Here is a 24,870-nt window from a genome sequence, read left to right as displayed (position 1 = left end):
TTTAATTTAATGGTTTGCTTCACTACTTAATGACATGTAATTGTGGTAAATTAAGTGTTTCCTGGTGCCGTGTCTTCCGTAGTGATGGATCGTGACAATGACGTGAAGAGAAGAGAGCCGAATCCTAGAGAAACGGCTAATCTATTTTCCCTTATAACATTTTTGTAAGTATCTTGGTCCATCGGCTGTTAAAAATATCGACGTTGTAGCTACACTATTAAAGTGTACGTAAAAGGCTTCCGAAAAGGACTGGAAATAAGCGACATCTTTGCTGTCGCCCCCAAAGAAGACTCCACGTATTTAGCGGAGCGCTTGTCGCAACATTGGAAGAAGGAACAAGACACGAACCCAATACCCTCATTATCGCGAGTTCTTTGGAAGTGCTACTCTAAAACTGTAATAAGTATCGGACTCGTTCAGTTTGTAGTAACAATTCTTGTCACGTAAGTTGCCTATAATATCACACTACATTATGTCGCTGAAGTTAGCTGCAAATTCAGTTTAGTTTCACGCCAGTTGAGACCAAATATCAAATATCCAACTGCCATAACTCGTTTATTTGTAAGGCGATTTTAACAAATTTTACGATTTTGGATTATGCGTAAAATTCTGCGTAAAGTGAGATCAAATAACTCAAGTTTACTTCACAAAATAAGGAATATCAATATCAGAAGTGAAAATCATGAATTTTTGCGAAAAACTGCAACTTTCGACTTCTGAAAAATGTTAGAACTATTTTTAACGTAAAAAATTGCGTGAAAAACTATAGCATAAAGCATTTTATTTAATCCTTTTTATCTTTGAAGATATCGGGCTTTAAGTCAATTTAACCATCGAAATTCTTTCAGGACTTGGTCTCCTAAAGCTCTCTCTAAACTGATCGCGTATTTTGCACCAAACCAGAAGGATTTAACCAAAGAAGACGCATTTTACTACGCGTGTCTTGTCCTGTCTTTGACTCTAATCAACACCCTGGTCAACCACAATTTCTTGCTACTCCTAGCTCTACACGCCATCAAAGCGAAAGCTGCAGTTTCCGCTTTACTCTACCGGAAGTCTCTGAAGTTGTCTTCGGCCTCGCTGTCGCATGTTACACCAGGAAAAATTGTTACAATCATTTCGAAAGATCTGGATGGACTTGAGTCGATTTTCATTTCCGCGAACAACATTTGGGCGGCGGCAGTTCAAACTGTGCTCATCTGCTATTTGATCTACCGGAAGATTGGAGTGGCGTCGGTTCCGGGAGTTGCGTTTTTTATTGTCGTTTTGCCTCTACAAGGTAAGAGAAATTTAGACTTCAATTTTGTTGTATTTTCTTGTAGTTTACATAGGGAAGTTGTCATATTCGTATCAACTGGAGTGTAATAAGAAAACGGATGATCGTCTCGATTTGATCCGAGAAATTTTAGCCGCTGGTAAAGTCATTAAAATGTACACGTGGGAGAAGTTCTTCGAGCAGAAGATTCACGCGGCACGAAAGTAAGTCTTTCATTACCACTTAAGAGAAGATTCTTGTAGTCTCTTCTTTTGTAATTCCAGAGAAGAACTGATAAAACTCCACAAAATCTTCTACGCGCGAGTCTGGATAACAGTCATCGGAAGCGTCTGCTCCAAAACCGCCTTCTTTCTCTTCGTCATGACCTACGTCTGGACTGACCACAACGTTTCGGCCGAAACTGTTTATTACATCCTCAGCTGCTTCGGCGATCTCGAAAATTCACTGAGTAAATCCATTCCTTTGGGTTTCTCTTGTTTTGCCCAGTTGTTTGCCTCAATGAAAAGAGTGGAAAGTGTCTTAGCAGCAGAAGAGACACCACCAAAGCATCAAACTGCGCTTACAACTCCTAGAATTGTTTTTAACAAAGTTGATGTGAGAGTCCACGGTGAGGAAGTTCTAAAAGACGTGGAGTTAACAGTGGATGAAGGTCTCACTGTGGTTGTCGGTCGCACGGGAAGCGGAAAAACCACACTCTTGAAAGCAGTTCTGCAGGAGTGTGAGATATTCGGAGATGCTTCCATAAGTGGTAGAATTTCTTACGCGCCCCAAGAACCGTGGCTCTTTCCTTCTACCATCAAAAACAACATTCTCTTTGGAGAGGAATACAATCAGAAGCGTTACCACGAAGTGTTGAGAGTTTGCAACTTAGAGTATGATCTTCTGCAGCTTCCTGAAGGCGACGCCACCGTAATAAAGGAGAGTGGAATAAACCTGAGCAAGGGACAACAAGCGAGAATAAATTTAGCTCGCGCGGTCTACAGAAATGCAGATATTTACCTCCTGGATGATTGTTTGACGTCTTTAGATGGTAAAGTAAGTGACGACAACTTTACAGAGTGCATTTGTGAGTTTCTGCACGACAAGATTCGCATCTTTGTCACTAACACCAACAGTCATATTAGGAGCGCCGATCGAATTATTTCAATCGAGTCTAAACATGTTGAGTTTGCAACAAATACAAACGCGAAGAATCTAGGAGTTAACGGTGTCAACTCCAACTCTTTTGGTGTCCGCAATAAAGAACAAACCACCAGGAGAGTGTACCATGACAACAAACACTCCGGAAGAGTCCCTATTGCACATTACTACAAATACGTCCAAAATGGTGGAGGAATTGCAATCTTCGCAATAATAGTCTCTCTCTTCGTGTTAACTCAAACGGCCTCCAGCTTCAGCGACAAACTTATCAGTCAATGGTAAGAACAAACTCTTGGTAAAATCACCTTTAGGGACCTTTTAGGGTGACTCTCCAAGAAAACTTAACAATTGTTAAAGAAGTAAACGACACCAACACGTCTTTGGAGAAAGCAACTACCACCAAGTTTACTCTTTCGGTTATTAGTGCGGCGGCGTTCCTCCTGCTCTTCCTCGCAAAGTCTTTCTCCTTCTTCCATTTCATGCAAGTGGCGTCGTCCCGTTTCCACAAGAAGATGGTGCAGAGTGTGCTTAACAGCACCATGAAGTTCTTCGACTCGCACTTCCTCGGCAACGTCATCAATCGGTTTACAAAGGACTTCATGACTTTGGACGAAACGCTTCCGTTCGTCGCGATGGATTGCTTTGAGGTAGTGAAATAAGTTTAATTTGCTAAACGCTTTTAGATGATTTTTATTGTATCTGGTGGCGTTGTCTTGTTGACCACCGTCAACTACATCTTTCTTTTGGAGAGTTTGGTGTTGTTGGGAGCCACGTGTTGTGTGAAGGAGTTGTGTCAACCTACAGGACGTGATCTGGAGAGGCTTCACGTTATAGGTGAGGTACCATCTTCTGGTGCTTCGTTAAAATGGTTTGTAGCTCGAGGTCCTCTTATTGGTCATTTGAACTCGACTCTGGAAGGACTGACGACGATTCGGGCCAGTGATGCTGAAGGAGTTGTAATTGAGGAGTTTGACCATCACCAAAATCTTGCGACTTCTGCGTTCTTCATGGTGGTGACGAATTTCCGAACTGTCAGCATTTTCCTCAAGTATATCTGCATGATTTTTACCACCTTCGTCATCTTTCAGTTTTTGGTCACAGATATAGGTCGTTCTTAGTTCGGGTTTTTCTTGGACTTATGGAGATGTTTCAGGGAGCAGTGTTGGGGACGTGGGCTTGGCAATAACGCAGTCTTTCATCATCACCAAGATCATCTCCGAAGGAGTTATGAGTGTTGCGGATTGCGAAAATCTTATGATTTGCGTTCAAAGAATTCTGGAGTTATCAGAAATCGAAAGGGAACATAAGAAAGGAGAGACGCCTTCAGAATGGCCGGAAAGAGGCTCGATTTCTTTCAGTGGCGTGTCTTTGTATTATTCTAAGCACGCGATGTTAAACGACATCAATTTTTCTCTTAAACCCAAAGAGAAATTAGGTGTTGTCGGAAGAACCGGTGCGGGAAAATCCTCCGTTATTTCGAGTCTTTTCCGACTGTATCCAACCGAAGGAGCCATCACCATTGACGGTGTTAACATCAACGATATCTCTCTTGATTGGTTACGGTCTAACATCTCCGTAATTCCTCAAGATCCCTATTTATTCCCCGGAACAATGCGCGAGAATTTAGATCCGTTGAAGCGGTACCAAGACCACGAGTTGTGGAAGATTCTCCAAGAATTGCGTTTAGACTCTTTAATTGAAGATCTTGATGTGAAGATTGATAAAGGTACGACTTTTAGTGCTGGTCAGAAACAACTTCTCTGCTTCGCTCGTGTTATCCTTCGGAAAAACAAAATTGTGGTTTTTGATGAAGTGACAGCTAATGTTGACCAGGAAGTGGAAGATATGATACAGGAAGCAATAAGAAAATATTTTGTGGACTGTACCATGTTAATTGTGGCTCACAAGAAGATGGCAGTTACGGATTGTGATAAAATTATGGTCCTGGATTCTGGTAGAATTAAGGAAATTGAGAAAAGGAAAAGTTTAACATAGTTTTAAATAAATTTGTATTATGGAATTTAAAATGTGGGCTTTTGATTGGTTCATTGTCAAAATCCTTCTTAAATTCTGCTAATTTTTATTAATTTTTTTACCGTTGCATAAAATATCGCTCGAGACTGTACTAAATTTGTTTTCAATTTTTTTCTCATATTTTTAAACTGTCAGTTATTAATCAATGTTAAAAACTGATCGTTTAGTGGTGACAACAAAACATTCAGTTTTCTGCCCAATTACAAAACTCTGTTCCCAATAAAATGGCGAATGTGAGTAAAATCGGATTAAATTCAAAAAGAATTATTTTATTGGCTCGCATTATCCTCACTAACAGAAGTTTTTATGACAAAAAACGCACCCAAACAACCAATTCCATCGCAACGATGCATTGATTGGCCAAACGATCAGAACTCAGTTACATACTATAAATGGTATCTATAAGAACTGGGGGTGATTCTTGAGGGATCCACCCCCAATTCTAAAGAAATTATTCTAAACAAGCCAGTCTCAACAAATTCTAGAGCAAATAGAAACCCATGTAATTAAGGCGTGCATAAAAAGAATCAATTTGTTGGGCGAATTGGCAATTGTCGCGCACCTTTATTTATTGAATGGGCAAGACAAAATAGATTAAGAAAAAAGTGGAAGGAATTAAAAGAAATTTCACATAAAACAAAAATAAGGGAAAAGTCGTAAAGCTAGAATTTCGTATTGTGTACTTAGCGGGAACACAGAATCAGATTTAATCGCTGTTATCTTAAACGTGCAAAATTGTGAAACAATATTGTCTTAGAAGAAGGTAACTAAATCAAAAACCAAACAAGAATAAAACGTTTAATACCCAACACTGACTACTTATAGTTCAGTTCAAAAGTGTGCTTTATGCAGACTTAGTTCTCTAAATTAATTGCTCGTGATGGATCGTGACAACCCCAACAAAAGAGCCACCAATCCCAGAGAATCAGCGAATTTCCTGTCGTTGATAACATTCCTGTGAGTACCATTTTATATTGACCATTTCATTGCAATTCGAATCGTAGCTACACCCTCAAATTGTACCTAAAAGGGTTTACTAAAGGGTTGGAAATAAGCGACATCTATGCCGTCACCCCCAAAGAACACTCCAAACAACTATCGGAGCACCTGGAGCAGCAATGGAAGAAAGAAAAAGACACCAATCAAATCCCGTCAATCTGCCGCGTTCTTTGGAACTGCTACGGCAAAACTATTCTCCTCATCGGTTTCATCCAGTTCATTGCAACAACAGTTATGACGTAAGTAGCCCCCTTGCCCCCACAAAAATCACAGTTGGTTTTAGCACATGGTCCCCCAAAGTTCTCTCTAAATTGATAGCGTACTTTACGCCAAACCAGAAGAATTTAACCAAAAACGATGCAATTTTCTACGCGTGTCTCGTCATCTTTTTGAATCTCATCAACACTCTGATTAGACACAACTTCCGGTTGTTGCTAGCTTTGCAAGCTGTTAAAGCGAAAGCGGCAGTCGCTGCGTTACTTTACCGGAAGTCTCTTAAGTTGTCTTCAGAGGCGCTGCCGCATGTTACTGCGGGTAAGATTGTTACCATCATCACCAAAGACCTGGACTGTCTAGAATCGTTTTTTGTTTATGGGAACGATATTTGGATCGCTGCTATTCAGACTGTAGTCATCTGTTATTTGATCTACCAGCAGATCGGAACAGCGGCATTCTCAGGAGTTGCGTTCTTTCTTGTGGTTTTGCCTTTGCAAGGTGACTGGCGGAATCAGATTTGCAGTTATAATTTCCCCATTTTCTTGTAGTTTATATCGGAAAACTGTCGTACGGTTACCAACTCAAATGCAGCAAGAAGACGGACGAGCGTCTCGACCTGATCCGCGAAGTTTTAGCTGCCGGAAAAGTCATTAAAATGTACACTTGGGAAAAGTTCTTTGAGCAAAAGATTCACGCCGCAAGAAAGTAAGTTTTTCGACCACTTAATAGAAGATTCGTGTAGTTTCTTCTTTTGTAATTCCAGAGAAGAACTGAAGAAACTCCACAAAATTTTCTACGCACGAGTCTGGATAACAGTAATCGGAAGCATCTGCTCCAAAACCGCCTTCTTCCTCTTCGTTATGACCTACGTTTGGACCGGCCACAACGTTTCTGCAGAAACTGTCTATTACATTCTCAGCTGCTTTGGTAATCTTGAAAATTCCTTGAGCAAAGAAATCCCTTCAGGTCTGGCGAGTTTCGCTCAGTTGTTCGCCTCGACAAGAAGAATTGAGAGTGTCTTAGAGGCGGAGGAAATACCACCAAGACGTCAACATAACTCTAAGACCCCCAAAGTTGTTTTTAATAAAGTCAATATGAAAATTCGCGGCGAGACAGTCCTCCAAGACGTGGTTTTAACAGTGGATGGAGGCCTCACCGCCGTTGTCGGTCCCACAGGAACTGGCAAAACCACACTTCTGAAAGCAGTCCTGCAGGAGTGCGAGATATCCGGAGATGCTTCCATAAGTGGTACCATTTCTTACGCGTCCCAAGACTCGTGGCTTTTTCCTTCTACCATCAAAAACAACATTCTCTTCGGAGAAGAATACAACCAAAAGCGTTACCACAAAGTGTTGAGAGTCTGCAACTTGGAGTACGATCTTCTGCAGCTTCCTGAAGGCGACGACACTGTTATTGGGGAGAGTGGAGTAAACGTGAGCAAGGGACAACAAGCGAGAATTAATTTGGCTCGTGCGGTCTACAGAAGAAGCGATATTTATCTCTTGGATGACTGTTTGGCGTCGTTGGACGCCAACGTGAGCGACGCCATCTTCAAACAGTGCATTTGTCAGTTTCTGCACGACAAGATATGCATTTTTGTCACTAATAACAGTAATCATATAGAAAGCGCCGATAAAGTTATTTTGCTAGGAGCTGGAAGAGTTGAGTCTCAACAAAGTCAAGATAACACGAAGATTTTTGAAGAGAGCAAACCTGAAGCTAAACCTAAAGGGACTCAAACCGAGCCAGAGAACAAGAAGGATATTTACCACGAAAAGAAACAATCTGGACGAGTTCCTCTCCGTGATTACTACAGATATATTCAAAGTGGAGGCGGAGTTGTTATCTTCTTCCTCATTGTTGTAATTTTTGTGTCAACACAGGCAGTGTCAAGTTACAGCGACAAGCTAATTAGTCAATGGTGAGGACTTTTCACTGTTACATCTCTTACTTACTGACTTTCAGGATTACTTTGGAACAGAACCTTACCACTTCCAAGGAGTTAAATGAAACTGATGCGACTTTACAAGAGGAAACTAACAAGAAATTCACTCTTTCTGTGGTCGTCGCGGCCACGTTCGTCCTTCTGACTCTTGCCAGATCTTTCTCGTTTTTCCGCTTTATGCAGTTAGCTTCGTCTCGCCTCCACAAGAAGATGGTGCACAGTGTGTTGAACAGCACCATGAAGTTCTTCGATTCTCATTTCATCGGTAACGTCATCAATCGCTTCACTAAAGACTTCGTTACTTTAGACGAAACGTTTCCGTTCGACGCCATGGAGTGTCTTGAAGTAAGAGTACCATTGCAGACACTAACTAACACTTTTCAGATGATTTTTACTGTTTTCGGTGGAATTGTACTGTTAACGACAATCAACTATGTGTTTCTTCTGGAAAGTTTAGTGCTCTTGCTGGCGGCCTGTGTTGTGAAGCAGTTCTGCCAACCTACTGGGCGCAACTTGGAGCGACTCCACGTCATAGGTGAGAAGAAGGTGTTACTAACTTCACTCGTTGTATTTTTAGCTCGTGGGCCTCTAACTGGTCATTTGAACTCAACTCTAGAAGGACTAATGACCATAAGAGCCAGCAATGCTGAAGAAATCATAACGAAGGAGTTTGACCGGCATCAGAACCTCTTCACTTCGGCGCTGTTTATGGTCATCTCGAGTTTTCTAGCGCTGAGCATGTTCTTGAAGTACATTTGTATTGTTTTCACTACGTTGGTTATATTCCAGTTCTTAGTCACAGATATAGGTCTTCTTCAATTCGTGTTTTTTTCTTGTACTTATGAAGATGTTTCAGGGAGCAGTGTTGGAGACGTGGGGTTGGCAATAACGCAATCTTTTGTCATCACCAACATCATTTCTGAAGGAATTATGACGGTTGCAGATTGTGAAAATCTCATGATTTCCGTTGAGCGAGTCCTCGAGTTTACAGAGCTCGAAGAAGAAAACAAAAAAGGGAAGATTGTGTTAGGGTGGCCGGAAAGAGGCTCGATTTCTTTCAGTGGCGTGTCTTTGTATTATTCTAAGCACGCGATGTTAAACGACATCAATTTTTCTCTTAAACCCAAAGAGAAATTAGGTGTTGTCGGAAGAACCGGTGCGGGAAAATCCTCTCTTATTTCGAGTCTCTTCCGACTGTACTCAACCGAAGGAACCATCACCATTGACGGTGTTAACATCAACGAAATCTCTCTTGATTGGTTACGGTCTAACATCTCCGTTATTCCTCAAGATCCGTACTTATTCCCCGGAACAATCCGCGAGAATTTAGATCCGTTGAAGCGGTACCAAGACCACGAGTTGTGGAAGATTCTCCAAGAATTGCGTTTAGACTCTTTAATTGAAGATCTTGATGTTAAGATTGACAAAGGTACGACTTTTAGTGCTGGTCAGAAACAACTTCTCTGCTTCGCTCGTGTTATTCTTCGGAAGAACAAAATTGTGGTTTTTGATGAAGTGACAGCTAATGTTGACCAGGAAATGGAAGATTTGATACAGGAAGTAATGAGAAAATATTTTGGGGAAAGTACCATGATAATTGTTGCTCACAAGAGGATGGCAGTTTCCGATTGTGATAAAATTATGGTCATGGATTCTGGTAGAGTTAAGGAAATTGAGGAACCAAAAAAGATTTTTGAAAATGAAAAAAAATTATGATAGCTGCTAAAAGGAAAAGTTGAATTACAGTCGTGGCTAAACAATTTTAAACATCAAACTCATTTGTTTGTCATAAAGTGTAAAGCATCCTTTATGAATTTTATTATTGCTGTCACTTTTGACAAAATTGATTTGCACGGCAAATTGACAGTAATGCATAGGCTACACTCAAATTTTCAAAATGTCAATAAAATGTTTTGACCGCACTGTAGTAGTAATAATAATTTAAAAAAAATCACTCTGTATCAAGGAGAAAATGCTTCCATAAATTTTATAATACTTTATGCGAACTATTTATAAAAGTTTACATAAAAAAAATATGTATTGAATGTCAAAATATGAATATGCATATAATAATTATTACAAACATTACTTGAGTACCGACAATTTAAATAATTTGTACTTTTTGCCAAAAGAAATGTAAAAATCATGTTTAATTACTGTGTTCAGGTCTAAATATGGAACAATAAACGAAACGACATTTGCCCAAAATGTAGAAAAATATCTCAAAAATAAAATATTATTAACGAAAATTCGTTTCATTCGTAAAATTTCTACCATTACTTCTTATCACGTTAAGCAATTCTACTCGTTTTTGCACCATAAATAACAATATAATTGTTAGTACCGTCCACTAAACTTGTTGGTAAAAATGCATAAAGGAGCAAAAGTAGAAAAGCCGATCTACCCTAAAGAAACTGCCAATATCGCATCTCTGATTACTTTTTTGTAAGTCCCTTCATTGCCACAAGAAATTAACAGATCATTGCAGCTACTCCTTCAATCTGTGTAAAAAGGGCTACGGGCAAGACTTGAAAGAAGACGATTTGTACGAAGTCTTGAGAAGTTGCAAGTCAGAAACTCTCGGCGATCAGTTGGAGGCGCAATGGGAACGCGGCAAGAAAAATCACGAAATTCCGTCGTTGCTCCGAGTATTGTTTGCCTGCTTTGGGAAGAAATACTTGGCTCGTGTTAACCTCGCTCGAGCTCTGTACAAAGACGCGGATATTTATTTGCTCGATGACTGTTTAACTGCTTTGGATGGACAAGTGAGCGACTACATCTTTAAGAGCATTCTTGAGTTTTTAAAAGAGAAGATTTGCCTTTTTGTCTGTAACAACCACCGCTACATCAAGGCGGCGGATGTTGTTATTACTATCACTGAAGCTGGTGTCGTGGTCATGGAAAATCAAGACAAAGACACCTTCGAGTTCAATAACCAAGAAAACGTGAGATGTAAAGAAACAATCACTGAAGAATCGAGCGTGAAGATGTACCAAGAAGACCATAAGAGTGGTGTGGTCAATATAAATTTGTACAAGAAGTACATAGTTGCTGGTGGCGGCTACGTCGTTTTCTCCATGATTCTCCTCATCTTCGTGATTGTCCAAGCCGTGGTAACTTACAGTGAGCAGCTCGTGAGCAACTGGTAGTACCACCACCACCAATTTAACAATAACTAACAGGTACTTTTAGGGTGACTCTTGAGCAAAACTTGTTGGACTATCCACCGAACGCAACTAACTTCATTGTAGTCAGAAAAAAGTACGAGAGAGCCGATATTCTCAACGTTTACACGATTTTGATAATCGCTTCAACTGGACTCTCTCTAATCAAAGCTTTAAGTTTCTTCAGTTTTAACCGAAGAGCCTCCATCTATCTCCATAAGGTGTTACTGTCTAAGATAATCAACGCGAAGATCGCGTTCTTCGACTTGCATCTTATCGGAAACGTTCTCAATCGTTTTTCGAAAGATCTCTGCACGATTGATGAGTATCTTCCCTTGGTGATGAACGAGTGCTTTGAAGTGAGTCTAATGCGACACTCCACAAGCTTGAACTTTGTTTTCAGGTGTTCTTTACTACAACGAGTACGATTTTGTTGGTATCCTCCGTGAAGCCGATTTTTTTAGTTCCTGGAGTTCTGTTCTTTGGCGTGGCGTACTCAGCTAGGCACTTCTACCTGAGAACAGGTCGAAGTCTTCAAAGACTTGACTCATCAAGTGAGTACTTACCACACAAGTTTACTTAAATCAAAGTAGCTCGTAGCCCTATAATTGGTCATTTGAATGCGAGTTTAAGAGGTGTGGCTACGATCAGAGCTTTCCAAGCCCAGAAAATCATAATCGAGGAGTTTGATCGGCACCAGGATCTTCACACTTCTGCTAACTACAATCTTCATAGCAGCATTAGAGCTCTTGCCTTCATGTTGGTGGAGTCTGTGCTGTCTTCGTGATTGTCGTCATTCTCCGTTTCTTGGCATTTCCAGATGGTTGTCACCACGACTTTAATAACTCTTTTAATGGTAAATTTGCAGACACTCCTGTTGGAGACGTTGGTATGGCGATGACTCAAGCGTTCCATCTCTCGGGCGTTCTTCACATCTTCATCAGAAGGTGGGCGGAGTACGAGACTCAAATGACTGCTGTTGAGAGACTCGTACAATACACTGACATTGAACAGGAAGAAAACGCAGGAAAAGTGTTAGATCAGTGGCCACGAAGAGGCCAAATCACCTACGAAAACGTCTCTTTACAGTACACCGATCGAATGGTGTTGAAAAATCTCAACTTCACAGTAAAACCAGGACAGAAAATCGGAGTTGTCGGACGCACAGGAGCCGGAAAATCCTCCATAATATCCACCTTGTTTCGCCTCTACGACATCGAAGGTGTCATCAAAATCGACGGTGTTAACACCAAAAATCTCTGTCTCAACTTCTTGCGCTCTAATATCACGATTATCCCTCAAGATCCTGTCTTAATATCAGGGACAATCCGGGATAATGTCGACCCGTATGGTCAACACTCCGACACGGAAATCTGGAGAGTTCTTCAAGTGGTCAATTTAGAAAATTTAACTAACTTAAATGAGATGGTCAGTTGCCGGCTTAGTCCCGGTCAGAAACAACTCATCTGTTTAGCCAGAGCTATAATTCGTAATAATAAAATTGTGGTTTTGGACGAGCCCACTGCTAATTTGGATAACGAAACCGACGCGTTGATTCAAAACGTTTTAAGGAGAATTTTTTGTTGTTGTACTTTGGTTGTTGTAGCTCACAGGATGAAGTCGATTTTGGACTCCGATGTCGTGATGGTGGTGGACGATGGGAAGATTGTCGAGCTGGATAAGCCTAGGAGGTTGTTGAGGAACAAAAAGAGCTTCTTTTTTGAGATGTTAAAACAGAATTAGTGTAGGAAAAATAAATAAAACTTTCGAGCTGTTGCTACATTCCTCTGACGCGAATTTAGTACAGTGTGATCAATTTTTATTTAGTTGGTTGTTACTCTGAGGACGTATGTCTTGATATCTGTCATTCCTTACGATCTGTGAATTATGTGACGTTTTCACGTCGAGTTCAGACGTATGTTTATTTTAGGCTCTTTCTAGTAGAAATTCCGGAATCCAAAAAAAAGGAACGAAAAATATTTGAGCTCATTAATATTTATCAATTGAAAACAAATATAAATATATACATCAGCACAAAAAAGTACTTCTAATTCAAATGGCATGTCTTTACTATCAATGCGTGGAATGTAGTTAACATTTTTAATGTGGTAGCAAACATTTCCACGCGTTATTATATCAGCATTGGCAACAAAATGAACACAAATGACTTAAAAGCAAGGCCACACCTTCACCCCAAAGAAATTGCTAGCGTTGCCTCTCTACTGACCTTTTTGTAAGTGAATTTGCCTGAATATTTTGACGTTAAAGCATTTTTTTAGCTACACTTTAGACCTCTTTAAGAAAGGCTGCAAGAAAAAGTTACTCGAAGGCGACTTATACGAAGCTGTGACCAGCTGCAAGTCAAAGGAACTAGGCGACAGTATAGAAGCCCATTTGGAACATGACAAGAAAAAAAATCGAACGCCCTGTTTATTCCGGGCGCTGTTGGCCTGCTTTGGTAAAAAATATTTGCTCTTGGGAGTGGTACAACTCATCTCAAAGACGATTTTATTGTACGTTTCTAATGGCGCTGTTCCATCCACCATCTTTACTGATATGTTTTAGAATTGTCCTTCCGGAGGTTCTGGGACGGCTCATCTCGTTTTACACTCCTAGTCAAACTCAGATAAAGAAACAAGACGCTTGGTACTACGGAATTTGTATTATATTCATCGCCTTGTATATTTTTCTCTACAACCAGAATTATTTCATGCTGTTGAACGAGATGGGAATCAGAATCAAAACAGCGATTTGTACCTTCGTGTTCCGGAAAGCTCTAAGAATGACGGAACGATCACTGTCGAAGGTTACCATGGGTAAAATAGTGACCATCTTCATCAAAGACGTGCACAATGTGGAACTGCTTGTTCTCTCAGCTAATGACATGTGGATTGGTTTGGTTCAAACGGTTATTATTTGTTATTTAACGTATGGGAAAATTGGAGTTGCTGCTTTTAGTGGCGTTGGATTTATTTTTGCTATTCTTCCTATACAAGGTTTGTTTGGTGTTCGTTTTTGTGTTTCTATGAATATTAGGATTGTAGCTTTGCTGGTAAAAGTGGTAATGGATTTTAGGTTTCGAAACCTGAAGACGAGCGACAAAAGACTTCATGTGACGCAAGAGCTACTTTCTAATATTAAAACTATCAAAATGTACGCATGGGAGGCGTTTTTTGAGAAGAAAATTACTCTGCTTCGAAAGTAAATCAATAGTTTCTGTAACAGTACCTCTTAATACAGGGTGTAACAGAAATAAGTACATTAAAGAATAAAACTGGTGGTAGATATAACAAAGTTGTTTGTTTTATCGAGATCTACCATCAGTTTTATTTAATGTACTTATTTCTGTTACACCCTGTATAATTAATTAATAAGTAACTCCAAATTAGTAACTTCTCAAAATTTGATTGCTGCAGCCCTTAACATATTTATTTTTCAGAAAAGAATTAGACGCCATGTTCAAACTCTCTTTTCTCAAGATCCTAGTGGTGGTCATCGGAGCCCTTACCACCAAAATCGCCTTTTACCTCATCATCATGACCCAGGTTTGGCTAGGCTTGTATCTTACAGCAGAAGTAATCTTCTACATCCAAACCTGTTTCTGCAAACTTCTAATCTGGTTGACTATCCTCCTTCCTCTGGGTGCGCTCTTCAGTGCCGAATTCTTCATAACTTTGATCAGACTCCGCGACGTCCTCCACGCCGAAGAAGTACCACCACAAACAAACGACAATAGCATTGAGCACGTCTGCGTGATCCTAGAAAATATTTCTGTAAACTTAACTTTGAAGAACGTCACCTTGGAGTTGAAGAAAGGATTGACTACCGTCACTGGTCATTTAGGATCGGGCAAAACTATGTTCATCAAGACGCTGCTTGGAGAGTTTTGCGTTGATGGTAACCTAAAGGTTGGTGGTACTGTTTCTTACGCTCCTCAAGAGCCGTGGCTCTTTCCTTCTACGATCAAAGAAAACATTCTTTTTGGAACAAAATTAGATATGGAAAGATACACAAAAGTGTTGGAAATCTGTGATTTGAACCAAGATCTGCAGACTTTTACTCATGGTGACAACACCATCATCGGCGACAATGGTGTTAACTTAAGTAAAGGCCAACAAGCTCGTGTTAGTCTAGCCCGCGCGGTGTACAAAGACGCCGATATTTACTTGTTGGATGACTGCTTGGCTTCTTTGGATAGACACGTGAGTGACCACATATTCAAGAAATGCATGGTTGAGTTTTTGGGAGAGAAAATTCGTGTCTTTGTTTGTAACAACAATCGGTATGTTAAAGCCTCCGACTACATCATCACCATAAAAAATGGTAGAGTCACGATGGAGAAAAACAGTAAGGTAAACTTCAACTTGCGAAGAAACAAAGAAGTTGGTAGTAGTTGCACCACTTCAAGGACCAAGAATGAAGAAGTAAGACCAGGAAGGATGTACCAAGAAGACCAAAAGGAAGGATCCGTTGAAATCTCAGCCTATAGAAAATATGTCCTTGCAGGTGGCGGCTGCGCCGCCTTCACCATCATCATCCTCATTTTCGCTATTGTTCAGAGTTTTGCGACGTACAGCGACTACCTGGTGGGAACATGGTAAGAAACCCGCGATAAAACGCCCATTAATCACCACTTCCAGGGTCACTCTCGAGCAAAACTTGTCGGATTACCACAAAGCCAACACCACCATCCTCCAGAAGGAATCCGAAAGAGTCGAAATCCTCAACATCTACTCCGTTTTGATTGTCGCCTCTACAGGTCTCGCCGTAATCAAAGCTTTAGCGTTCTTCAACTTCGCCCGACGAGCCTCCATTAATCTCCACAATGAATTGTTGCGAAAGATGGTAAACGCAAAAATGGTTTTCTTTGATTCGCATCTGATTGGGAACGTGTTAAATCGATTTTCGAAGGATTTGCTAACAGTGGATGAAGATCTCTCTTTTGTTATGAACGACTTTTTTGAGGTGAGGGCGCTTCTGAAAGGGTACAGCAGTTTTGGGTTTGGTTTTCAGGTTTTCTTTATGTCGACGAGCACTGTTGTGTTGGTGACAACTGTTAATGTAATCTTCATGGTTCCGATTATGGTGTTTCTGGTTGTTGCGTATGTGGTAAGATATGGTTACCTCAAAACTGGGCGCAGTCTCCAGAGGCTGAACTCTTCAAGTAAAACATTAAGTTGAAGTTGAAGTCTTTTCTACACATAATTTTTTTAGCTCAAAGTCCAATGATCGGACACTTGAACGCCACTCTGGAAGGCATCACCACAATTCGAGCGTTTAAGGCCCAGAAACTCATCATCGAGGAGTTTGAAAGACACCAAGACCTTTTCACTTCTGCTCACTATAATCTCAGAAGTGCCACCAGAGCCTTTTCGTTCGTTATGGATGGTTTGTGCTCCATTTTTGTAATTGTTATCATCCTAAGATTTCTTCTGGTTTCAAATGGTAGGAAAAACATTACTTTGACTATAATAAAATTGGAGTTTTTAGACACGCCAGTGGGAGACGTTGGGATGGCCATGACCCAAGCCATCCACCTTTCAGGAATCCTTCATGTCCTTACAAGACTAATGGCAGATTCCGAAACTCTAATGACAGCAGTCGAGCGAATTTTTGAGTACTCTCAAATACAAGAAGAGGAAGGAGGCAGTGAAGTCCTTCCGCGCGGTTTCCAGAACGGTCAAATCTCTTTCAAAGACGTGTCACTGCAGTATTCGTATTGTAACGCCTTGAAAAAAGTCAGTTTTACCATAAACCCAGGAAAGAAAATCGGAGTGGTTGGACGCTCCGGAGCTGGAAAATCTTCGCTAATGTCTGCTTTGTTTCGCCTCTACGACACTGAAGGAGTCATCACAATCGACCACTCCAACATCCAAAACCTCCATCTTTCCTCCTTACGCTCAAACATCGCAATAATCCCTCAAAACCCCATCCTAATCAATGGAACGATCCGCGAAAACATCGACCCGCTGAAGAAGTATCACGACGACGAAATCCGGCAAGTTCTTCAAACTGTTAACTTAAAAAATATTTCTGAGGACTTAACCAGAAGAGTTGACCAAAATTCGAGCTTTAGTGTTGGTCAAAAACAACTAATTTGTTTAGCCAGAGCGCTGATTCGAAGGAATAAAGTTGTGGTTCTGGATGAACCAACAGCGAGTTTGGATGATGAAACGGATGAGTTTATTCAGAGCGTGATGATGGAGCAGTTTGCTGGGTGTACTTTGATCGTGGTGGCGCACAGGAAGAGTTCGGTTTTGTCTTCGGATGTCGTGATGGTGATGGAAGACGGGAGGATTGTTGAGATGGGTAAACCGGAGGATTTGTTGGGTGATAGGAAGAGTTTGTTTTTTGAAGTGGTCAACGAGGATTAAGAGATTGTTTATAACTGTTTTTATTAGAGTTTTGTTAAAAAAAATTGTTTTCGTTTTATTGGTTTAGTTTATTTATATTGTTATCTAAATCTGAAGCAATTTAAATTATAAAAGCAATACAGAAAAAATCGAATAAACAGAAAACTTCATATAAATTATTTCATGAACGACGTTTTCTGCAATCACAAAAATTTCATGACTAATAAAACTATGTTAACATTCTTTGGTCGATATCTCGCTTTTTTGCGTTATTAAGGCTCATTTTGCGCAGAACTTCGCTTGATATCTTCGAAACTACAACAGATAAAAAGAAACGGTTTGCGCCATTGTTTTTCTTGCAATTTTTTAGATAAGAAGTTGTTCAAAAATTTGATTTTGTCGAATAAAATTACATGACTAAAAAAGTATGCCAAAGTTCTGAGATCAATATCTCGCTTATTTTTTGAGTAAATTTGCGTTGTTATATCTCATATTACGCAGAAACTTTCGCAAATTCTAAATCCTGGCTCTAAATTCACGTACAACAACAAATAATTGAGTTATCGACGATTAAAGTTTTGAATATTTAATTTTCATTTAAGCTTAAAAATTTTTTTGTACCCTCAAATTAGACAGATTATCGACTCCACCTGCTGGTTTTACGTATGGTATGAATACCATTTTACATTTTTATCTATAGGAATGCACCCATTTGCGTCACGTTAAACCGTACATTACCTTTTTTCCAAAAAAGTTATTGTTATTTTAAATATTTGAAGAAACTTTTGAACTATTTGCAAGCACAGATAGCAAAACTAGGTACTAGAATTTGATCGACATTTTGACACTAATGAAAAGTAAAGTACCTTCCAAGAATTGAAATTTACTAGAAATTATTTTTATTTGTGTTAATCCAAAATTAATAACAATTTTATAATAGTGTTTATCTTCCACTTCTCGAGTAATTACTACAAAAAAATCCAGTGACGTTCTAAAAATACAAATAATAACATTATGTAACAAATTGGAGGTAATTCGAAAGGGGTTTTACCCATTTTTGCCACAAAACCAATCAAAAGTGTCTAATTTAACATTACATATTTGATATTCGTTAGCAAAACAATTTTCTTTCCTCAGCCCCACGTGTCCGCACGAGTCGTTCTCGCATCCAGACCTCTTTCCCTGTCAGTTCCGCCTCTGCTTTCATCGTAAATATAAATTAGCGCGGTATCCGCTGCGACATAGATTTAAGAATTGTGTTCAATGTAAAGTGTTGACGTTCTCAATTGCTGCTAAAATGGACCAAGGAATTAAGTCGGTGAAGAAAGTGCACCCGAGAGAAACCGCGAATATCGTGTCTTTAGTAACATTTTTGTAAGTCCCGAAAGTGTCTTTATCAAAACTAACAAAGTGGTTGCAGCTACGCGTTCGCTCTCTTCAAAGTGGGATTTAGAAAGGACCTCGACGAGGAGGATTTGTACGAAGTTTTGACCACTTGCAAGTCGAAGACTTTGGGGGACCAGTTGGAGACGCAGTGGGAGTTGGATAGGAAAAAAAATCAGACGCCGTCGCTGGTTCGGGTGCTATGGAGATGTTTCGGGAAGACTTATATGGTTTTTGGGGTCGTGCAGCTCATCATGAGGACCGTCCATGTGTATGTTGAATTTTCCGTGAAAATCGGAGACATTTCAAGGTTTTATTTTTTAATCGGAACTGTGCAGAGTTATAAAAATTATAGTCATTGTAAAATGATGATGCTGGGATTCCGCAACCGAAAATTAAATCTATGATTCCGATAAAATAACAGGAAGTGAAAACAACATTAAATTGCGTATAAATATGAAAATAATGGCGGACAAACATTTTTATAGGTAATTGTTCGATAAAGTTTATCTGGAAGATTTAAGACCGTGACTAAGTGTTTAACTGAAAAATGCCATTGGCGATTGAGTTATCGGTTCCAATTACTTCAATTATTGTTGTTCGTCGGAATAATTTATATCAAATTATTTACCTAAGTTAAAGGTCTTAAAATATTTTTTTCAAAAGTTGTTGGTTCATCTTCGAAACAAAAAATTTCTAAATAGTCACCTTTCCTAATTTCGTTGCAGTAGCGTTGAAATTACTGGAGTTACAACTTTTATTATTTTTTTCGATAATTTATTAGACGTCTTCAGATTAAAAAATTTCAAAATTTTTTCTTGCTTGACTTACAGTTTTGCGATTTGAAACAGTTAATAATTACCTCTTAAGTGACCACCTATCAAAATTTTATTGATCTGGCGGTAAAATTACCAGAGTTATAGCCCTTAACATATTTTTTCAAACGTTGTTGGTTCATTGTCAAAATAAAAAATTTCAAAATTTGTTTCTTTCGGTCTACAATTCTGCTATTTAGTTGAGTCAATAGGCAACTTCAAATTAGTAACTTCCTTAAATTTCATTACTATGAAGTTGAAATTACCAGAGTTACAGCCCTTAACATATTTTTTTTTAAAGTTTTTGGTTTATCCTCAAAATAAAAAAATTCGAAATTTGTTTCCTTCGGTCTACAATTCTGCAATTTGGTGCAGTCAATAGGCAACTTCAAGTTAGTAACCTCTTCAAATTTCATTGCTGTGGTGGTAAAATTAATTATTAGTTACAAGCTTTAATATTTTTTTTTTTGATAAAATTTACTTTATCGTCAGATTAATAAATTTCAAAATTTCTCTTGTTTATCTTACAGTTTTGCAAACTGCAATACTTAATTAGTACTTTCTAATTGGTAACCTCGCAAAATTTGATTGCTGCGGTGTGAAAATTACTATAGTTATAGCCTTTAACATATTTTTCCAAAAGTTTTTGGTTTATCCTCAAAATAAAAAATTTCAAAATTTGTTTCTGTTGTCTATAATTTTGGAATTTAGCACAACCAATAGACAAATTCAAATTAGTAATCTCTCTAAATTACATTGCTATGGTGTTAAAATTACCGGAGTTATAGTGCTTTAATAAACACATTTGGAAACTTTTGGTTCATCCCCAGAACAAAACATTCCAAAATGTGTCTTCTTTGTTCAAAAATTTTGAAATTTGACACAGTTAAAAAGCCACTTTAAGTTACAAACCTCCCAAAATTTGACAGCTGTGGCGTTAAAATTAGCCGAGTTACACGCTCTTAAAAAAAGTAAAATTTCAAATTTTTCTCTTATTAAAATGTTGCGAAATAAAGCTGTAAAATTTTTATGTTATTTCCCTGTTCAGCATCCGGTACACTTGCGTGTTTTAATTTTGGATGAATTTCACTTTATTATAATTATTACTGATAAATTTAGGTAAAATAAAAACGACGGAACTTCTCTATTGGAGGTCACTTCTAACTATTCTGCAAACAATCAAATGTAATAAAAATAGTTGAGTTCCTGTCATTTTTACATTAAATTGTTGACGTCATTACAGTTTTTTTTGCTTTGTTTATTTTTTGCCACAATTGTACAGAAACAAACTCTCTGCATGTTTTTAGTTTTTTTCAAATTTATTATTTTTTGAATTTTGAATTGTTTTTTTTTTCTTCTTCTTCTTTCAAGCATCTTCGTTCCGGAAGCTCTAGGCAAACTTGTCTCCTACTTCAACCCCGGCCAAACCCAAGTAACCAAAGAAGACGCCTATTTCTATGCCGCCACTGTCATAATCCTCAACGTCATCAACTTTGTCTACACCCAAAACTACCTCATTATGTTGAACGAATTTGGCATCCGAATAAGAACAGCAATCTGTTCTTTTGTCTACCGGAAGGCCCTCACCATGACGGAACAGTCTCTCTCCGAGATTTCCATGGGAAAAATTATCACACTCATCACCAAAGACATCCACGCCATAGAATTGCTCGTTTTCTTCGGAAATGATATTTGGATTGGGTTCTTGCAGACCGCCGTCATCTGTTATCTCATCTATGGAAAGATCGGGCTTGCAGCTTTTGCTGGAGTTGGATTCTTTCTTATCGTACTGCCATTGCAAAGTATAATTTTGAAGTTTTGGGGTTTGGGTTGATAATGGAGTTTCAGTTTTCCTCGGGCGGATGTCGATGGGATTTCGGCTCAAAACTAACAAGAAGACGGATGAGAGACTCCAACTCACTCGCGAGATTCTTTCTACAATCAAGACAATCAAGATGTACGCTTGGGAGAAGTTTTTTGTTAACAAAATAACACTGTCGCGGAAGTGAGTAGAATATCAAACAAATTTTTAACATTTCGCCCAATAATTCGTTTGCAGAAAAGAAATGAACTCCATTTTCAAACTGTTTTTCCTGAAGATCATCATCATCATTATCGGCGGGCTCTCCGGCAACATCGCCTTCTACCTCCTCATCATGACCCACGTGTGGATGGGCAACTTCCTCACAGCCGAAATCGTCTACTTCGTGAAGAGCTGCTTCCACAAACTCAGACACTTACTCAGCCTCATGCTGCCTCTGGGAATTTCCTTCGGTGCAGAGTTCAACGCCACGTCTATCAGACTCCAGAGTATTCTCTACGCTGAAGAAGCCCCGATTTCCTGTCCCGTGGAGATCAGCACCAAAGAGCCCCTCATCGTCTTCGACAACGTCTCTCTTAATATCCGAGGAGTTGAAATCCTTAAAGACGTCACTCTGAAGATCAAAAAAGGATTGAACGTCGTTGTTGGTCATGTGGGCTCCGGTAAGACCTGCTTCACCAAAGCGATTCTTCAGGAGTTTAAAGTCGATGGACATTTAATGGTTTATGGGAGCTTGTCGTACGCGTCTCAAGAGCCGTGGCTGTTTCCTTCCACCATCCGACATAACATTCTCTTCGGGCAGAAGATGAACGCCGAGCGGTACCGGAAGGTGTTGGAAATCTGCGCGTTGAATCAAGACTTGAAGTCGTTCCCCGATGGCGACAACACTCTTGTTGGCGACAACGGTGTTAACTTAAGCAAGGGGCAACAAGCGAGAGTGAATCTCGCGCGCGGAGTGTACAAAGACGCCGATATCTACCTCCTGGACGACTGCTTGGCGGCGTTGGATGGCCACGTCAGCGACTACATCTTCAAAGAGTGTTTTCTCGACTTTCTCAAAGACAAACTCACGGTGTTTGTTAGCAACAGCGACGAGTACGTGGAGTCCTCCGATTACATCGTCACCATCAACAACGGCGAAGTTGAAAGCAGCGAAAATGTGAAGAAGCGCATCTTCGAGTTAGTGAAAAACAAAGAACTCACTTACGTGAACTTGGTGGACAAAGTAGACCCGGAGACGCCAGCAAGGAGGATTTACAAAGAACAGAACAAGAGCGGGAAAGTCGACTTCGAGACGTACAAGAAGTACGTGCAGTTCGGTGGAGGCTACTTTATTTTCGGGGTCATTATTGTCATCTTCATGGGGGTACAATTCGTCGTGAGCTACACGGACAAGTTGGTGAGCAACTGGTAAGTTGTCTTCAGTGCGCTTCCGGTACTCACTAAGTTTCAGGGTGACCATTGAACAAAACTTGTCGAATTACCAAATGTTGAACCTCACCAACACCTCGACGTTCATCGAAACGGAGGCGAAGAGGACGAGCATCTTGAACTTGTACACCATCATCATCTGCGTGTCTACGTGCGTCGCACTGATCAAATCGCTCTGTTTCTTTAGTTTTAACAGAAGGGCTTCCATTCAACTCCACAAAGTCATGATCTCGAAGATTGTTAACGCCAAAATGACCTTCTTTGACTCGCATTTCATTGGGAATGTACTTAACAGATTTTCGAAGGATTTGTCGTCAATTGATGAGCATCTTCCCTTCGTCATGAACGAGTGCTTCGATGTGAGTCTTCAACTTTCAACAGTTCCTTCAGTAGAGTTAATCAAATTTGTTTTGCAGTTGATGTTTATTTTCATGGGCATCATCTTCTTGGTGGCGACGGTCAACGCGATCTTTCTCGTCCCAGCAGGAATCTTCTTCATCATAGTGTACTTAATGCGGTTTATTTACCTCAGAACCGGAAGAAGCCTTCAAAGACTGGAAGCTTCAAGTGGGTGAGACTTTGGACAAACCTCAATTTCCACGTTCTCTTGTAGCTCGGAGCCCTCTTCTGGGTCACTTGAACGCAAGTCTTGAAGGTCTCATTACCATCAGAGCCTTCAGAGCCCAAGGAATCGTCCGAGATGAGTTTGATCGGCACCAAGATCTCTACACTTCCGTGGATTACACTCTTCAAAACAGCATGAGGGCTTTGGCGTTCGTTTTGGACGGAATGTGCTCCATGTTCATTGCGATTGTTATTCTGCGCTTCTTGGTCTTTCAAGATGGTGAGTTTCGCTTCTTCATTTCATTTTTCAAGTGAATTCTGCAGACACCACCGTGGGCAATGTCGGATTGGCCATCACCCAAGCCTTCCACTTAACTGGGCTCCTCCAATACGGCATTCGCCGGTGGGCGGACTTCGAGAGCCAAATGACCTCCGTGGAGCGCGTTCTTCAGTACACCAAAGTCGACCAGGAGCCCGAGAAAGGAAAACTCCACCAAAACTGGCCAGAGAAAGGCAAAGTGACTTACGACAACGTCTCCTTGCAGTACGGCGACCGAAAAGTCTTGAAGAATCTTAACTTTACCATCCAACCAAACCAGAAAATCGGAATCGTTGGCCGAACCGGCGCAGGCAAATCCTCTGTCATCTCCACTCTATTCCGCCTGTACGACACTTCCGGCGCCATCAAAATCGACGATGTCAACACGGAGGAGCTCCAACTCCACTTCCTTCGCTCGAACATCGCGTTGATCCCTCAGGATCCCGTCCTAATTTCCGGAACGATCAGGGACAACATCGATCCACTCAACAAGTATCCAGACGCGGATATTTGGAAGATTTTAAAGATTGTTAATCTTCAAGACGTCGTGACGAACCTCACTGATAAAATTGACATTAACACGAGTTTCAGCGCCGGTCAGAAGCAGTTGTTCTGTCTAGCTCGGGCTCTCATCCGCAAGAATCGCATCGTGGTTTTGGACGAAGCTACGGCGAATTTGGATAACGAAACGGATAGTTTTATCAGAAATGTTATCCAAGAGAATTTCGCTTCTTGTACTGTGATAATTATAGCTCATAGATTGAGTTCTGTGATGGGCACTGATGTTGTGATGGTGGTCGACGATGGGGAGATAGTCGAGCAAGACGAACCGCTGAAGCTTTTGGAGAACAAAAATAGTCTGTTTTACGAGATGATTAAACAGAGTTAGAACAAATGGATTTCAGAGTTTAGCGTGATAAAATGAGCTGTTTATTAGTCTTGCTAAGTCAGAAGTACTGACTGAGATTTAAAGATTTTATTTTATTATTCTATATTTTATGGTTGTAAATAAAGATTATTGTTGAACGTCATTTTTGGAACATTTTATTGCCACCTTATTCATCATTTCTATTTTTGGATTTCATGGTTTTTATGGCCTGTGATCACCTAAAAAATCGGCTGACTTAATGATAATGATTAGAACGTTGGTTGCATAACCTCAAAATACTCGATTTTGACGTTTGACAAGTGAGAATATTGACAAAAGTCTAAAGTGACAATGCGAGAAACACAGCAGGAATTACAACTAGATGAAAATCATTTTGAAACACGCTGTTTAAGTCACATTTAGTTTTTAAACTGATTACATGTCGACCTAATTGTTTATTTAAATTAAAAACCGAAATGCATAAATTGTTGTAGACAATAAGTGGACGCAAGAATGCCATTTTTCACGTGCAAATATTGAT

General features: G+C 39.8%; 4 protein-coding genes and 1 pseudogene across 5 annotated transcripts; all 5 read left to right on the top strand.

The window, feature by feature from the left end:
- The first annotated feature begins 6 nt into the window (after positions 1–6).
- LOC148174598 (putative multidrug resistance-associated protein lethal(2)03659) lies at positions 7–4,411 on the top strand. Its single transcript, XM_088036884.1, has 9 exons — positions 7–164; positions 210–443; positions 849–1,279; positions 1,323–1,479; positions 1,540–2,694; positions 2,739–3,063; positions 3,100–3,250; positions 3,293–3,523; positions 3,570–4,411. Exons 1-9 carry the CDS (start codon positions 85–87, stop codon positions 4,409–4,411), a joined length of 3,606 nt encoding a protein of 1,201 aa, XP_087893010.1. The 5' UTR covers positions 7–84.
- Positions 4,412–5,329: 918 nt separating this feature from the next.
- LOC148174597 (putative multidrug resistance-associated protein lethal(2)03659) lies at positions 5,330–9,344 on the top strand. The gene is made up of 9 exons (XM_088036674.1): positions 5,330–5,407; positions 5,455–5,688; positions 5,733–6,163; positions 6,214–6,370; positions 6,429–7,586; positions 7,631–7,955; positions 7,995–8,145; positions 8,188–8,418; positions 8,467–9,344. The coding sequence occupies exons 1-9, from the start codon at positions 5,331–5,333 to the stop codon at positions 9,324–9,326; spliced, it is 3,624 nt and encodes a 1,207-aa protein (XP_087892800.1). The 5' UTR covers position 5,330; the 3' UTR covers positions 9,327–9,344.
- A 310-nt stretch (positions 9,345–9,654) lies between these two features.
- LOC148174596 (putative multidrug resistance-associated protein lethal(2)03659) lies at positions 9,655–12,517 on the top strand (annotated as a pseudogene). The gene is made up of 8 exons (XR_015770158.1): positions 9,655–9,746; positions 9,777–9,900; positions 9,952–10,055; positions 10,099–10,755; positions 10,803–11,133; positions 11,178–11,328; positions 11,368–11,597; positions 11,643–12,517. The product of XR_015770158.1 is annotated as a putative multidrug resistance-associated protein lethal(2)03659 (transcript).
- Positions 12,518–12,835: 318 nt separating this feature from the next.
- Positions 12,836–17,148, top strand: LOC148174595 (ATP-binding cassette sub-family C member 4-like). The gene is made up of 10 exons (XM_088036883.1): positions 12,836–12,861; positions 12,915–13,007; positions 13,054–13,287; positions 13,340–13,770; positions 13,819–13,975; positions 14,214–15,371; positions 15,415–15,739; positions 15,788–15,938; positions 15,989–16,219; positions 16,265–17,148. Exons 1-10 carry the CDS (start codon positions 12,836–12,838, stop codon positions 17,146–17,148), a joined length of 3,690 nt encoding a protein of 1,229 aa, XP_087893009.1.
- A 1,169-nt stretch (positions 17,149–18,317) lies between these two features.
- LOC148174594 (putative multidrug resistance-associated protein lethal(2)03659) lies at positions 18,318–24,382 on the top strand. The gene is made up of 9 exons (XM_088036019.1): positions 18,318–18,501; positions 18,548–18,781; positions 20,697–21,127; positions 21,174–21,330; positions 21,385–22,557; positions 22,601–22,937; positions 22,995–23,145; positions 23,192–23,422; positions 23,467–24,382. The coding sequence occupies exons 1-9, from the start codon at positions 18,425–18,427 to the stop codon at positions 24,348–24,350; spliced, it is 3,675 nt and encodes a 1,224-aa protein (XP_087892145.1). The 5' UTR covers positions 18,318–18,424; the 3' UTR covers positions 24,351–24,382.
- Positions 24,383–24,870: the final 488 nt, after the last annotated feature.

Source organism: Gnatocerus cornutus, chromosome 5 (genome assembly GCF_029298725.1).
Source record: "Gnatocerus cornutus isolate USDA-ARS CGAHR chromosome 5, icGnaCorn1.1, whole genome shotgun sequence".
NCBI lineage: Eukaryota > Metazoa > Arthropoda > Insecta > Coleoptera > Tenebrionidae > Gnatocerus > Gnatocerus cornutus.
The sequence above is the reverse complement of the archived record's forward strand: the minus strand, read 5'-3'. Positions and strand labels throughout refer to the sequence as shown.